At 43.5% G+C, this 14506-nt stretch overlaps 1 protein-coding gene and 1 long non-coding RNA gene across 3 annotated transcripts in view; both read right to left on the bottom strand.

The window, feature by feature from the left end:
- Positions 1-250: 250 nt before the first annotated feature.
- NUDT3 (nudix hydrolase 3) overlaps positions 251-14506 on the bottom strand; it is a 74274-nt gene continuing 60018 nt past the window's right edge. The window contains exons 5-6 of one of the 2 annotated variants that reach the window (XM_036415335.2): positions 1628-1757; positions 251-1588 (exon numbers count right to left, since the gene is read on the bottom strand). In XM_036415335.2, the coding sequence (XP_036271228.1) occupies positions 1579-1588; positions 1628-1757 (140 nt within the window). In that variant the 3' untranslated portion in view covers positions 251-1578. Of the gene's footprint in view, positions 1758-14506 lie in introns of both variants that reach the window. The other variant, XM_036415334.2, reaches the window with a different exon arrangement.
- On the bottom strand, positions 9799-10702 carry LOC123651380. The gene is made up of 2 exons (XR_006740052.1): positions 10350-10702; positions 9799-10116 (listed from the first exon to the last, which is right to left on the bottom strand). It is a non-coding gene; the product is annotated as an uncharacterized LOC123651380 (long non-coding RNA).

Below are 14506 nucleotides of genomic sequence, written 5' to 3'. Positions count from 1 at the left end.
GGGTGTGCAAGAGGCACCTGATCGATGTTTCTCGCTCATTGCTGTTTCTAACTCTCTCTCCCTCTCCCTTCCTCTCTGTAAAAAAAAAAAAAAAAAATTATATATATATATGGACTCAGAGAAAAGATGCAAACCGAGGTATAGCAAAATTTAAATTCACCAGCTGACACCCCCAATGCTGAAAACTATATGACACAGGCCAAACAGATACATTAGATTCTTCTAATGGGAGGGAAGAGCAAAAGCTTTGCAAAGTTTGAGTATTTATTAGAATTCTTAAATAAAGAGAACTACGATTCTAATTTCACATCTTGGCTATGTTCTGACAAAGGAGATGCCACTGAGGGTATAGCAACTAGCTCCTTCCCCAAGCCAGGGCTGATCAGTGCCCCTCCCCCTCCCCCTCCCGCCCCGACTGGATTTTAAGACCCTGACTTCTCAACGAGACAACACAAGTGCAGCCAGCAGACCTGTCAGAACCTGACCGGACAGCGTGCAGGGAGCCAGTGTTACACACTCTGCCACACACGGCTTTTCCTCCCGGGACACGTCAGTACTTCTGAGATGAGCATGGTCACTGGCCAGTGCTGGACCCTCAGACAGGCGGACGCCCGGACCGCCCTCCTGCGCGTTTCCGGACGCAGCACGGTCACCTGGGCGGGGAAGGGCTGCACGGCTGAGGGCTGGCCGGCGGACGCACAGGAGAGGCTGCTGTGGTGAGAAGCCGCATCACGGAAAAACTCCAGCAGGACAGGAGCAGTGCGCCACGCCCGCTTTTAGAAAGTAATTCCAGGAACCCAGTTCAAATCCCTACTGTCAGCCCGCAGGGAGGAATTCCATCTCTATCACTCCTATCGCTCCTGGCTTGGTTCTGACAAGGAACAGGCTTCTTCCCGGTTCTCCCTGGGCCGGGCACAGCTGGAGGAGAAAGGCCAGGCACTGGCTGTGCCCGGCCGCTAACCGCAGTCCTGACTGGAGGAGGCAGGCAGGGAGCTGGTCTAGTCACTAACATCAAAAGAAAACAAACTGTGAGGCTCTGTGTCAGAACGCCCAAAATGAAACAAAACAAAACCTTGAAAATTTTAAAGAGTTAAATTCCTCTTCTAAGTCACTTATTTACAGATTACGTGCCCAGGATGTAATGTGTAGGTAAATGCACCTGCAGTGAAAGGGACCGACCACTGGGCAGAAGAGCACATTACAGAGCACATTCTTGAAAGATTTCATCTCGTATTGGTATCTTTTAATAAAATAAAAAAATTAAAAATCGAATAAGAGAGCCGGCCAGGGCCAAGATGTGGCAGATGGAACCCTATAGAGTCGAGGCAGAGGATGGCTGTGCCTCTGAGAATGTAGGATGTGAACAGGGAGGGCAGATCATGCACAAAAGGGCTTACAATTACCCCACCCAACTAAGAAAAGCCCCATCACGGAACACCAAACAGCAACGTTATCACCAGCCCTTTCTCTGCTGCCATGCCCGAGAGGAGGCTGTGAGGAGGGGGAGGAGAGCAAGGGGACAGGGAAGGTCTGCACTTCAGTCTGGTTTCCAATTTCCACCCCCTTCCAGGTCTTCAGTCATCTGATGCCCGTGAAGTTCTGCGGAGAAGACACGGCGTACGTGGTGGCCATGACCGGGGTGCCGTTGTTGGCGGAGTAGCCTTGCCGCAACGTCTCAAAGTACGAGGCCTGCACAGGCTTGTGGTGCTGCAGCACCTGGACGGCCTCTTCCACCTTAAACCACGCCCGCTTCCTTCCTGCGGAGGCAACAGAAGCCATCAGGACCCCGGGAAGCACGAAAGCTCTCTAACCTTCCAACTTCTGAGAAAATGCAGAAGGAAATAAGAGCAATGTTTGTCGACATTTTAAAACATGTTTTATAAACACACTTTCTTATAGAGCGATGCGAGCACACTTCATATGCTTAAACCCTGTACAGCCATGGCCGGTCTGGCTCAGTGCAGAGCATCAGCCCACGGACTCGGGTTCCCGGCTCGATCCCAGCCTTGGGCACATACCTCGATGCAGGCTAGATCCTGGCCCTGGTCGGGGCACATGCGGGAGGCAACCAATCAATGTGTCTTTCTCACAGGTATGTCTCTCTCTCTCTCTCTGTCTCTGTCTCTCCCTTCCACTCTAAAAGTCAATGGAAAAATATCCTCAGGTGAGGATTAACAACAACAAAAAGAAAATACTGTACAAATGCTCATGCAGAAAATAGGTAAGAAATCTGAAAACTGAAGAGCTAACAGTAACCACATGGCACCGCCCACCAGAGAATCAAGGCCAGCGTTTCCTCCTGTTCCCATGGGCCTCCTCAGCTTGCCGGTAAGAGCCTGAAGCCCAGCCAGCAGCCTCCTCTCCTGCAAAAATCAGCCTGAGCGTTAAACTTGCAGAATCACCAGGATGGTTGGCTTGTAATCAGGTATTTATTTTTTAAATTTTATATGGGTAACATCTATACATATAAAAGCCTAAGCGACCGAACAACCGGTTGACTGGTTGCTATGACACGCACCGACCACCAGGGAGAGATGCTCAATGCAGGAGCTGCCTCCTGGTGGTCAGTGTGCTCCCACAGCCAACCTCCCAGGGCTGGCCAACTTCCCGCAGCCCCTCCCCCTGCCGGCCAGCCCCGATCAGCCCCGATCACCAGCCAGGCCGAGAAATCCCACCATGATTAAATTCGTGCACCAGGCCTCTAATATCTATATAACAGAAAATACCACTTTTAGAAAAAGAAAAATTTATCACAATCACTATCAACTTTTCAGTCTATTTTTAAAAATTATTCTTTTATTAATCCTCTCTGGAGAAAATTTTTTCCATTGATTTCTTTTTAGAGAGAGAGGAGGAGGGAGGGAGGAAGGGGGAAAAGAGAGAGACATCAATGTGAGAAACGTTGACTGGTTACACCGATGCTCTAACCACTAAGCACACTGACCAGGACTATTTTCTCTTTTAAAATATGCATTACATACCACTGACTTGGCTCTGTCTATCCATACTGTCCGGTCCAGGCACACTCAGGCCTATGGCTTCTTTCATGGAGTCAATCCATCTCCTATTTGTCCTTTTGACACGTTTTAAAATCCTTTATTTTTTTTCTCTCTTACATTAAAAGATCATTGCTTAACATTGGGAAAATGGAGAAAAGTATAATGTAATTTCCCATGATCTTCTAAACCAAAAATTACCCTTCTCAATACCTTAATGTAGGGGTGTCGAACTCAATCAGAGAAGGGGCCAAAATCTAAAATCCAGCCTAAATCGCGGGCCGAATGGTTTACTGAACAGTCATAAACTGTCATTGTGATGGAAACGCAGCGGAGTGCAGTGATGACAGCGCGGTGCGGGCCACATTGCAAGGCCTGGCGGGACGGATTTGGCCCGCGGGCCTTGTGTTTGACACATGTGCCTTAATGCATTTGCTCTTCCTTTCCTCCTATTTGAAAAAGATACTGTATATGAACGACTAACTGGATCGTGCTTTAAGGTGCTCCAAATCTTGAGAGGCTCTCAGAGTCAAAGTTGGGGTTGGGAACACGGGTGCTGCCGCTAATACGCTGGACTCCAATCACATCACCGCCCTCTAATGAGCTGTGAGGCTTTGGGCATGCTACTGAACATTCCTGTGCCCCGTTTTCCTCATCTACAATGGAGAGATAATAGAGAGTACCTATCTCACAGTCTGTTGTGAGGATTAAAATGTAAAGTAATTGGCCGAAACCGGTTTGGCTCAGTGGATAGAGCGTCGGTCTGTGGACTGAAAGGTCCCAGGTTCGATTCTGGTCAGGGGCATGTACCTTGGTTGCGGGCATATCCCTGGTAGGGGGTGTGCAAGAGGCAGCTGGTCGATGTTTCTCTCTCATCGACATTTCTAACTATCTCTCTCCCTTTCTCTCTGTTAAAAATCAATAAAATATATATATATTTTTAAAAAAGTAAAGTAATTGAATAATACCTGGCACATAATACATGCTATTAAGAGTTCCCTTTCATTATTACTATCATTGTTATAGTGTTTTTGTCGTTTTGTTTTTTTACTTTATACTGCCTCTTGAGCATTCTTCCACATTATAAAATAAAACAAAAAACAAAAAAGCATTTGCTCTGGCTGGTGTGTTCAGTGGTTAGAGCATTGGACCAAACACCAGTCACGGAGTCAATTACACGTCAAGGAGACCTGTCTGGGTTCCAGGTTTAATGTCTGGCCCTAGGTTGGGTGAATGCTGGAGGCAACCAATCAATATGTCTCTCTGACATCGAATTCTCTCTCTTATCCCTCCCTCCTTTCCATTTTCTCTAAAAATCAATGGAAAAAATGTCCTCAGCTGAAGATTAACACCAAAAAATAAATTTAAAAAACACTTTTAATGGCAGTTTATTATAACCATTTCCCTATCACTGAACATCAATATACTGTGATTTTAAATAATACTATAATTAGAAAAAAGTCTTTTATCTGTTTTTCTCTTTTTAACTTCTCAGGAGATCCTTAAAATTGAGATTATAAGAATAAAACATGCCCTAACTGGTTTGGCTTAGTGGACAGAGGGTCGGCTTGCAGACTGAAGGGTCCCAGGTTTGATTCCGGTCAAGAGCATGTACCTTGGTTGTGGGCACATCCCCAGTGGAGGGTGTACAGGAGACAGCTGATCAATGTTTCTCTCTCATCGATGTTTCTAACTCTCTCTCCCTCTCTAATATATATATATATATATATATATATATATATATATATATATATATATATATATATATATTTATATATATTAAAAAAAACAAAAACATTTCGCTCTAAAGGGCTCATGATAGATAGTGCCAAAATGCTTGCCAAGATGGCTCCCGCAGCCCCCAATCCTGCTATGTGTGGTGTACTGGTCTCACATACCCAGCCAGCACTGTTTCCTTTTGCTTGTCACTGCCAATTCTTTTGGTGAAAACCAGTATCTCGTTTAGTTTTCATTTCAAGTTACTATTTCAGTGTAGCTCTAACTAGTGTAATATATAATTCTATACCCTGCTTTTTGCATTCACCAGCACTATTTTTAAGCACTCTGCTATAGTAATAGTTCTTTTAAGTATGTGTTTAACATCTAACATTCCTTCAGATGAATGTATCTTACACCATTTCTCATTCACTGAGTTGTACAGGTAGGACCAATTTTTCATCTGAAAAAGGCTCATCTGCAGGAAGGCTCATAGATATAAGATCTTGGGTTAGGAACTAAGATAGTGGCCTATACTTGCTGCCTCCCACAACCACAGAAAAATTACAACTGAAATACAGAACAATCACTATTCAGAACCACCTGAAATCTGGCTGAATCGAAGTCCGAAGAGAAGTAAAGAAGAAAGCACATGCCCTAGCTGGTTTGGATCAGTGGATAGAGTGTCAGCCTGCGGAATGAAGGATCCCAGGTTCGATTCTGGCCAAGGGCACATGCCTGAGTTTCTGGCTTGACCCCCAGTAGGGGCTGTGCAGGAGGCAGCTGATCAATGATTCCCTCTCATCATTGATGTTTCTCTCTCTCTCTCTCTCTCTCTCTTCCTTCCTCTCTAAAACCAATTAAAATATATTTTTTAAAAAGTAAAAAAAGAAAGCACATTGAAACTGGCAGGAGGGATGGAGGTATGAAACAGACTGGTCCAGCACCCATGTGTGGCATTTTATTAATCTGAAGGGATATCTTCAAGGCCTCCCATGGGAAGCAAGGGGTCCCAGCCCCACACCAGAACCCTAGCCCAGGGTCCCAGAGCTGAGAAGAGAAGTCCCCGTAACTTTGGACTGTAAAAACCAGTGGGGATTGTGGCTGAGTGATATGTAAAGTGCTGGAGTCCCAGGGGTTCCCCTTAAAGGGCCGTAGTACTTACTAGTACACCATCCCACTTCCTCTGAGCTCCAGTGCCAGGTGGCTACTTTTGGGGAATCCAGGGACATCCAGGAGGAACTGGACTATCTGGCATTGGGGCAGGAACTTGGGGGTGACTTTCTCTCAGATAGGGGTACTTGCAGGGGTCATTGTTTTTGTGCTGGGACCTCCCCCCACAACAGAGCTGACTGGCAGACATATCTGAGTTTCTATCAGCTTGGCCCACACTATTCACTCAGCCCTGGTGAATCCTTGAGACCCCGTCCCATCCAATTTGCAGCCCCACCAAAACTGTATGCAGCTGCTTTACCATATCAATGGCTTGTCCTGGCTCAAGCTTCAGACTTTGCTAAAATATTTCAAACAAGCAGCAGGTGGTGTCAAAACTATCAATAAAAGGCCTGAGACCTGGCTCTAGCACCAGCATGCCTTGCTTCACATCTGGGCCTCTCCTGCTGCTTCCTAGCCCAATATAAGTAGCAGCCATCTGCATCATCTGTAGCTCTTGCCAGGTGGCTCCAGGCAGTAGTTGAGTCTGTACCTCTGAGGCCCCAGAGCCAGTGCACCCAGTGAACAACTTCAGACCATTCCAGATTACCACTCTACACATCCACAAGTGACACACTCAAGGGGCAGACTCAGTGAGCACCAAAGCCCCCCTGAAGCAATTCTTACTCCACAGGGGTTTCTCCTGCACAGCAGCTCTTCCAATGTAGTCACAGCTGGTCCTCACAGCTAACTGGCTTGGAGGTAGATTCCTCCCAGTGAAGCCAACAGCAATCAAGGCTCAACTACAATAAGATTGTGCACACAGCTCACACAGGGGCACACATAGAATGCCCAGCTCAGGTGACTAGTGAGGCAGGGTCAGTGGCCCTACAAGACACCATTCCAGGAGACATAACAGTTCTACCTAATATATAGGAACAAACACAGGGAGGCAGCCAAAATGCAGAGACAAAGAAATATGTCACAACTGAAAGAAATGGAAGCAAGCAAACTACTGGATACAGAGTACAAAACAACGCTTATAAAGTTTTTCAAGGATCTTAATGAGAGCTGTAAAGGAATTAATAAAAGTGCCAAGGGACTTATGGAGACTTTTAAGGATCTTAGTGAGAATGTCAAAGACATGAAAAAGGAACAGTCAGAAATTAAGCACACACTAACTGAAATAAAGAATAATTTACAGGGATTCAACAGTAGAGGATTCAAAGAATCAAATCAATGATTTGGAATATGAGGAGGCAAAAAAGACCCAATCAGAAGAGTAAAAAGAAAAAAGAATACAAAAATAAGAAGATAGTGTAAGGAGCCTCTGGGATAACTTTAAGGGTACCAACATTCGAACTATGGGAGTGAGACCAAGAAATTGAAAACCTATTTGAAGAAATAATGACAGAAAACTTTCCCTACCTGGTGAAAGAAATAGACTTACAAGTACAGGAAGTACACAGAACCCCATACAAGAGGAATCCAAAGAGGACCACACCAAGACACATCATAATTAAAATGTCAAGGGTTGCCGAACCAGTTTGGCTCAGTGGATAGAGGATTGGTCTGTGGACTGAAAGGTTCCAGGTTCGATTCTGGTCAAGAGCATGTACCTTAGTTGCGGGCACATCCCCAGTAGGGGGGTGTGCAAGAGGCAGCTAATCGATGATTCTCTCTCATCGATATTTCTAACTGTCTATCCCTCTCTCTTCCTCTCTGTAAAAAATAAAAAATATATATATTTAAAAAAAAGAAAAGAAAAATGCAATAAAAAAATGAAAATTAAAAAATATTAAAAATAAATAAAATGCCAAGGGTTAAAGACAAAGAGAGAATATTAAAAGCAGCAAGAGAAAAAGTAACCTACAAGGGAGTGCCCATATGACTGTCAGCTGATTTCTCAACAGAAACTTTGCAGGCCAGAAGGGAGTGGCAAGAAATATTCAAAGTAATAAATAGCAAGAACCTACAACCAAGATTATTCTACCCAGCAAAGCTATCATTTATTATAGAATTGAAGGTCAGATAAAGAGTTTCACAGAATAAGAATTAAGAATAAGAATAAGAATAAGAATAAGAATAAAAATAGGAAGGAAGGAAGGAAGGAAGGAAGGAAGGAAGGAAGGAAGGAAGGAATGAAGGAAGGAAAAAGGAAAGAAAGAGGAAAAAGGGAGGAGAAAAGAAGGGAAGAGGAAAAAGGGAGGAGGAAGAAGAAGAGAAAGATAAAAAATGAACAATAAAATGGCAACACACACACACACACACACTAGTATATCAACAATTCAACCTAAAAATCAAATAAATGAATAAGCAATGTAATGAACAAAATAAACTGATGAATAAAACAGAATCAGGCATGGAAACATGGAACAGACTGATGAATCTCAGAAAGAAGGGGTGAGGGTGTGTGTGTGTGAATAGATTAACCAAAAGGTCTTTATATATATATATCAGAGAGGAAGGGAGAGGGAGAGACAGACAGAAACATCAGTGATGAAAGAGAATCACTGATTGGCTGCCTCCTGTACATCCCCTACTGGAAATGGAGCCTGTAACACAGGCATGTGCCCTGACGGAATCGAACTGTGACCTCGGGTTCATATGTTGACACTCAACCACTGAGCCACGCTGGCCAGGCTAACCAAAGATCTTATAGCATATTTACATTACCTATGGGCACAGATAATAGGGTGGTGAAGGCCTGGTGTAGGGCAGGGACTGGGTGGAAGGGGCCAATGGGAGGAAAAAAAGGTGACATCTGTAATACTCTCAACAATAAAGATTTTTTTTTAAAATGAAGGCTCATAAACTTAATCCCCATTTTTAATTTTTTTAAATATATTTTTTATTTCAGAGAGGAAGGGGGAGGAGGGTAGATAGAAACATCAATAATGAGAATCACCCCCTGCATGCTCCACACTGGGGATCGAGCCCAAAACCTGGGCATATGCCCTGACCAAGAATTGAACCCTGACCCATGCCAACTGGGCGTATTCACCATAGTTGAGATGACTTCATCAGGGTCAATTCTCAGGGGTGGAGCACAGGTGAAAGGCTTTTCGGGTATTAATAGTGCAATGGTACCTTGAAAATTCCTGTCACAGTGTGACTCCTGCCAGACAGAGACTCTGCGGACAGGCCACACCACACTACCTCTGTCTCCCTCTCAGCCCAACCCCAGCTGTCCAGGAGTCTATTTTTAATTAAACCCCAATTGAATTCCTTTACTTAAGCATATTGCACCCCTACCAGACACAAAGCCATGGAAAGCTAAAAGGCTCTGAAATGCCCACATGAGCAGTGTGAGGGGCCTGGCAGCCAAGCACACACTAACAATAAAGGGAGAGGTTTTGGCAAGTGTTTTGTCTGCTTGCCAACTTAAAACAGAAATTAAATCAATATTACTTTTCTAGAATATACATGTGTGCAGAGGGAAAAGATTAAACCACGACCCAACCACTAAATCATCTCAATTTTTAGTTCAAAGATATGAATACAACAGTGATCTCAGAGATCAAAGCAAACAGCTCTTTAGGAGAGAGCTAATCTAATAAAAGTGTAACAGGCTTCTATAACAATAAAAGTGTAATATGCTAATTAACTGGACGTCCATCTGGAAGAAGCCGGGGCTGTGAGGGAAGCCCGGTTCCCCGGTGCCAGGGGGAAGTCAGAGCAAGCAGCCGGGGGAAGGAAGGCCTCCTTTTGCAGAATTTTGTGCATCGGCCTCTAGTATGGATATAACTGGAAACTACTTCCACTACTCTGCATCTGCCGATGGCTCCGGAGAGAAACTCACACACCAGGCCAACAGTTCTCTCCGACAAGAATGAGCAGCACAGGTCCCGCTCTCCTGGGGGTGCTGTGGCCAGCAGTGGACCTGGCACTGTGGAGCAGGACCCAATCTGATTTTAGTAACATTTCCTATTTGTATGGGCCATGTTTCTATTTGTTGACCACGCACCCAACTTCAGCTTCCTTTTATACATTTCAAAACACAGCAAACCCTCCATTTTGGAGACCTCGATTTAACAGACTGGGATTTAATGGACAGAATTTCTGGTCCGTATGTCAAATGTTAAAATTAACATCCTGTTAATTTTAAAATGTTTTTAACGAAGATTTGCTTATAATTAAATTGACAGGTTATTTTTCGTATTATTTTTAACAAATTTTAACGAATAGGCCATATTTAGAAAACAACACCACCACCACACTGTAGTAATTTGCCAACATAAATATTATATACCTATGCCGAAACTGGTTTGGCTCAGTGGATAGAGCATCGGCTTGGGGACTGAAGGGTCCCGGGTTCAATTCCGGTCAAGGACATGTACCTTGGTTGCGGGCATATCCCCAGTAGGGGGTGTGCAAGAGGTAGCTGATCAATGGCTCTCTCTCATCGATGTTTCTAACTCTCTCTCTCTCTCCCTTCCTCTCTGTACAAAATCAATAAAATATATTTAAAAAAATATTATATACCTACAACTATAGTCTGCTACATATCTACATCCAAGAGTCACTGCTGATTAACAGTGTTTGGTGAATGATTAGCGCATAATCAAACTGAACTGATCACACTGCATCTCAAGGTAACTGGTTCTGTTATGTGGCATGCCTTTCTGTAGCAGTTTTTGTTATTGCTGTTAATCCTCACCTGAAGATATATTTTCCATTTATTGAGAGAGATGGAAGGGAGGGAGGAGGGGGAAAGAGATAAAACACTGACATGAGAGGGTTACATCAATTGGCTGCCTCTTGCATGCACCCTGCAACTGAGGTACACGCCATTGACTGGTATCAAACCCTAGACCCTTTGGTGCACAGGTTGATGCTCTAACCACTGAACACACCAGCCAGGGCCCGAGGATATTTTTCCCATTGATTTTCAGAGAGAGTGGGAGGGAGGGAGGGAGGGAGAGAAAAATATCCATGTGAAAGAAATTCATTAATTGACTGCCTCCTACAAGAAGCCTGACTGGGTCTTGGGATTGAGCCTGCAACCCAGGTATGTGCTCTTGACCAGGAATCGAACCTGAGACCCTTTGGAACACAGGACGATGCTCTAATCGCTGAGCCACACCTTCCCGTGTTCTGCAGCAGTTTTAAGTCCTGCTGGCCAATGTCTGACTTGCACTAGGCCACACCCCAGCCATGTGAACTCATCTACTCCAGGGGACTGGTGAATGGACCCGTTTACTGAGCCTATTCAGTATAAATGTCAAATTACTGTAATACACATAGAAAACTTCTGTAAAATTAAACTTTTTATAATACTTAATTTTAATTACACAAATGTGTTTACATAAGTAAAAACACGTAAGCTAACTTATTTGCCAATTTTTTAACATATGCCTTTGGAAAACCTACTTTATTATATAACAGATTTTTGGCTTTAACAGACACCACCTTGCCCCAATTAGTCTGTTTTATTAAGGTTTTACTGTGCTTTCACAAGTTAAAAATAAGATATGCTTGTTTCATTAAATATTAGAGGCATGTTGCATGAAAATTCATGCATGGGGGTGGGGGGTGGGTCCCTTAGCCTGGCCTGCCCCCTCTCACACAGACCAGGAGCCCTCAGAGGTGGGAGGTGACCCAGTGATCAGGTGCAGGCGATGCCCCCATCACACCTCTGCTGCTGCCACTGCCCGCAGTGCAAGCCTCAGGTGGCCCTGGGCGGCCAGGGGGCTGAGGAGACTCTGGAGGCAGACACACGAAGTGGCTGGACCTGATTGGGGCGGGGCGGCCCGGCCATACTGTGCACCTGCCACCCCGGAGGGGCTGAGAGGCTTGGATGCCACTATCTTGTAGCTGTGAGTGCTGCCATCTTTGAGGGCACGATGGTCAATTAGCATATTCCCTCCTTATTGGCTGTGGGGTCGTCATCTTTGTGAGGCTACCACCTTTGTGAGAGTGTGATGGTCAACTAGCATATTCCCTCTTTATTAGATAGGATGTCTTCCTATTGCTCAGCTGGCATGGCTCAGTGGTTGATTCCCAGTCAGGGTATATACCTGGGCTGCCAGGCTTGATCCCCAGCAGAAGCATGCAGGAGGCAGCCAATCAATGATTCTCTCTCATTATTGATGTCTCTCTTTTCCTCCTTCTCCATTCCTCTCTGAAGTCTGTCTGTCTGTCTATCTATCTATCTACCTATCTATCTATCTATCTATCTCTCTCTCTTAAGTCTGTCTGTCTGTCTGTCTGTCTGTCTATCTATCTATTGCTAAGTATCCGACTGTTTGACCAGTAGCTATGATGCCCACTGACCACCCTGGGGCAGACACTCAACACAGGGGCTGCCATGATGCCTACTGGCCATTTAAAAATAAATGGTACATGGACCTGGCACTGACAAACCATCACTTGGCTTCCCCCAAGTGGGACACAGGCCCTGCCACCACCCCAGAGTGACACCCCACCATATCGCAGCCAATGCTGCCAAGACCCCCCTGGCACAAAATGCAGCCCACAGCCCAGCCCAGAAACGGTGGGTATGGGTACTGGGTAATGACATCACATAGCAATGCCTGGCTTCCTCTCCCTAGCGACTAGCCTCCTTGGAGTTTCTTCAGCCCAGGAACTCCATTTGCTTTATAGCCAGGTGCAAACATTTCACACTTAAACCAGATGTCTGTGAAGTGTTTTCCCATGCCTCATTTCATCTGATCCTCACAGAAGTCCTGGAGTAGGTAGATAGAAGACTCGGTGGAATCCTATTTTTTTTTTTTTTTTTTCATTAGCCAGAAAATAGAGATTTAGAAAGCTTAGAAACTTGATCTAACTGAAGAGAAGAAATAACGGACCTTGAAAATGACTTCAGGTTTTCTCACTGTGCAGAATATAGTCAAACACTGCCACTACTAAATATTTTACCCTTTGTTCTCCCTGAATGATCTATAATAATAATATGCTTCATGTTGATATTTACTGCTGTGTTGCTGACAATTACCTGAAAGAGAAGTTGGAGTGCTTCACTGGACTGGAAAAAATTTAGCTAAATCAGAAAGCAGGTCTAATTAAGCAAGTTTATTCTATATATACAAAAGGCTAAGTTGCCAGGACTGGTTTGGCTCAGTAGATAGGGCGTTGGCCTGCGGACTGAAAGGTCCCGGGTTCGATTCCAGTCAAGGCATGTACCTTGGTTGTGGACACATCCCCAGTGGGGGTGTGCAAGGGGCAGCTGGTTGATGTTTCTCTCTCATCGATGTTTCTAGCTCTCTATCTCTCTCCCTTTCTCTCTGTAATTATCAATAAAAAAATATTTAAATTATATATATATATATATATATATATATATTAAAAAAAAGGCTAAGTTGACTCATGCATGCGTGATACATATAAAGTTTTGCTGACGCCAATCGCACGTGTGTGCTTCAATCTGTCATTGTCTATCATGAATTTGGTTGATACTTCTATTATTGAGAAAGGGTGAATAGCAATATTAAAGTATTTCTTCTAATTAATTTCCTTTCAATGTGCACGAATCTGTGCACTGGGACACAGTATACATATAAAAAGCTAAGTGACTGACCGTCTGTCCATCCGACCAGCCAGTACATATGACCGTACAATGGCAATTTAAAAATAAACATTGACTAGTGCATGCACGATGCATATAAAGCTCTTGCTGGTGCCAATTGCACACATGTGTTTCGATCTGTCATCGAACATGAATTTGGTTGTTTTTGTTGACATTCTGAAGCTGAAAGAAATCAGTTTCATTGACAGAATATGTCCGAAGACCAACTATTAGCACAACTGTCCCTGCCTGATACCGGCCTCCCATTTAAATTAATTAGAAGACAGTTTGATGTGATGCCAGCATTTGTGAATGACTATTGATAAATCACAAGGAAAAAATCTAGACAGAGTAGGAATATTCCTACCTGAACTCGTTTTTAGACATGGTCAGTTATATGTTCCTTTCTCTCGAGTTCAAAGAGCATGTGACGTTAAAGTTGTAAATACTTCATCACAAAGGAAATTAGTCAAGCATTCTGAAAGTGTTTACTTTTTTTTTTTTAAATATATTTTATTGATTCTGTACAGAGAGAGAGAGATAGAGATTTAGAAACATTGATGAGAGAGTCATCGATCAGCTGCCTCTTGCACACCCCCCACCGGGGACATGCCCGCAACCAAGGTAAGATACATGCCCCTGACCGGAATCGAACCTGGGACCCTTCAGTCCCCAAGCCGACGCTCTATCCATTGAGCCAAACCAGTTTCGGCTGAAAGTGTTTACTCTTAATGAGGTATACAGGGAGATAGAATAAGTTGAATCAATTTATCAGTCATTGTTTTTATCAGTGTTTTTATATTATGTTTTTATTGTTTTTATATAATGTTTTTTTTATATCTTTATTGTTGTTATATCATGTTGTTACTATTTATTTACTAATCAATTTAAATATTTTCATATACATTTTTTAATTAAATTATTATCTGCGTACATATTTTACCATTGCCCCAATATTTTCATATACATTTTACTAATTTTTTTTTATCTCTTGACACTTCTATTTTAGAGAAAGGGAGAATAGTGATATTAAAATATTTCTTCTAATTAATTTCCTTTCAATGTGCACAAATCTATGCACCGGCCACTAATTATATATGTATTTAAAGAAGAT

This window comes from Pipistrellus kuhlii, unplaced genomic scaffold (assembly GCF_014108245.1).
Source record: "Pipistrellus kuhlii isolate mPipKuh1 unplaced genomic scaffold, mPipKuh1.p scaffold_m20_p_5, whole genome shotgun sequence".
NCBI lineage: Eukaryota > Metazoa > Chordata > Mammalia > Chiroptera > Vespertilionidae > Pipistrellus > Pipistrellus kuhlii.
Note: the sequence above shows the minus strand (reverse complement) of the source record. Positions and strands in the feature narration are given on the sequence as shown.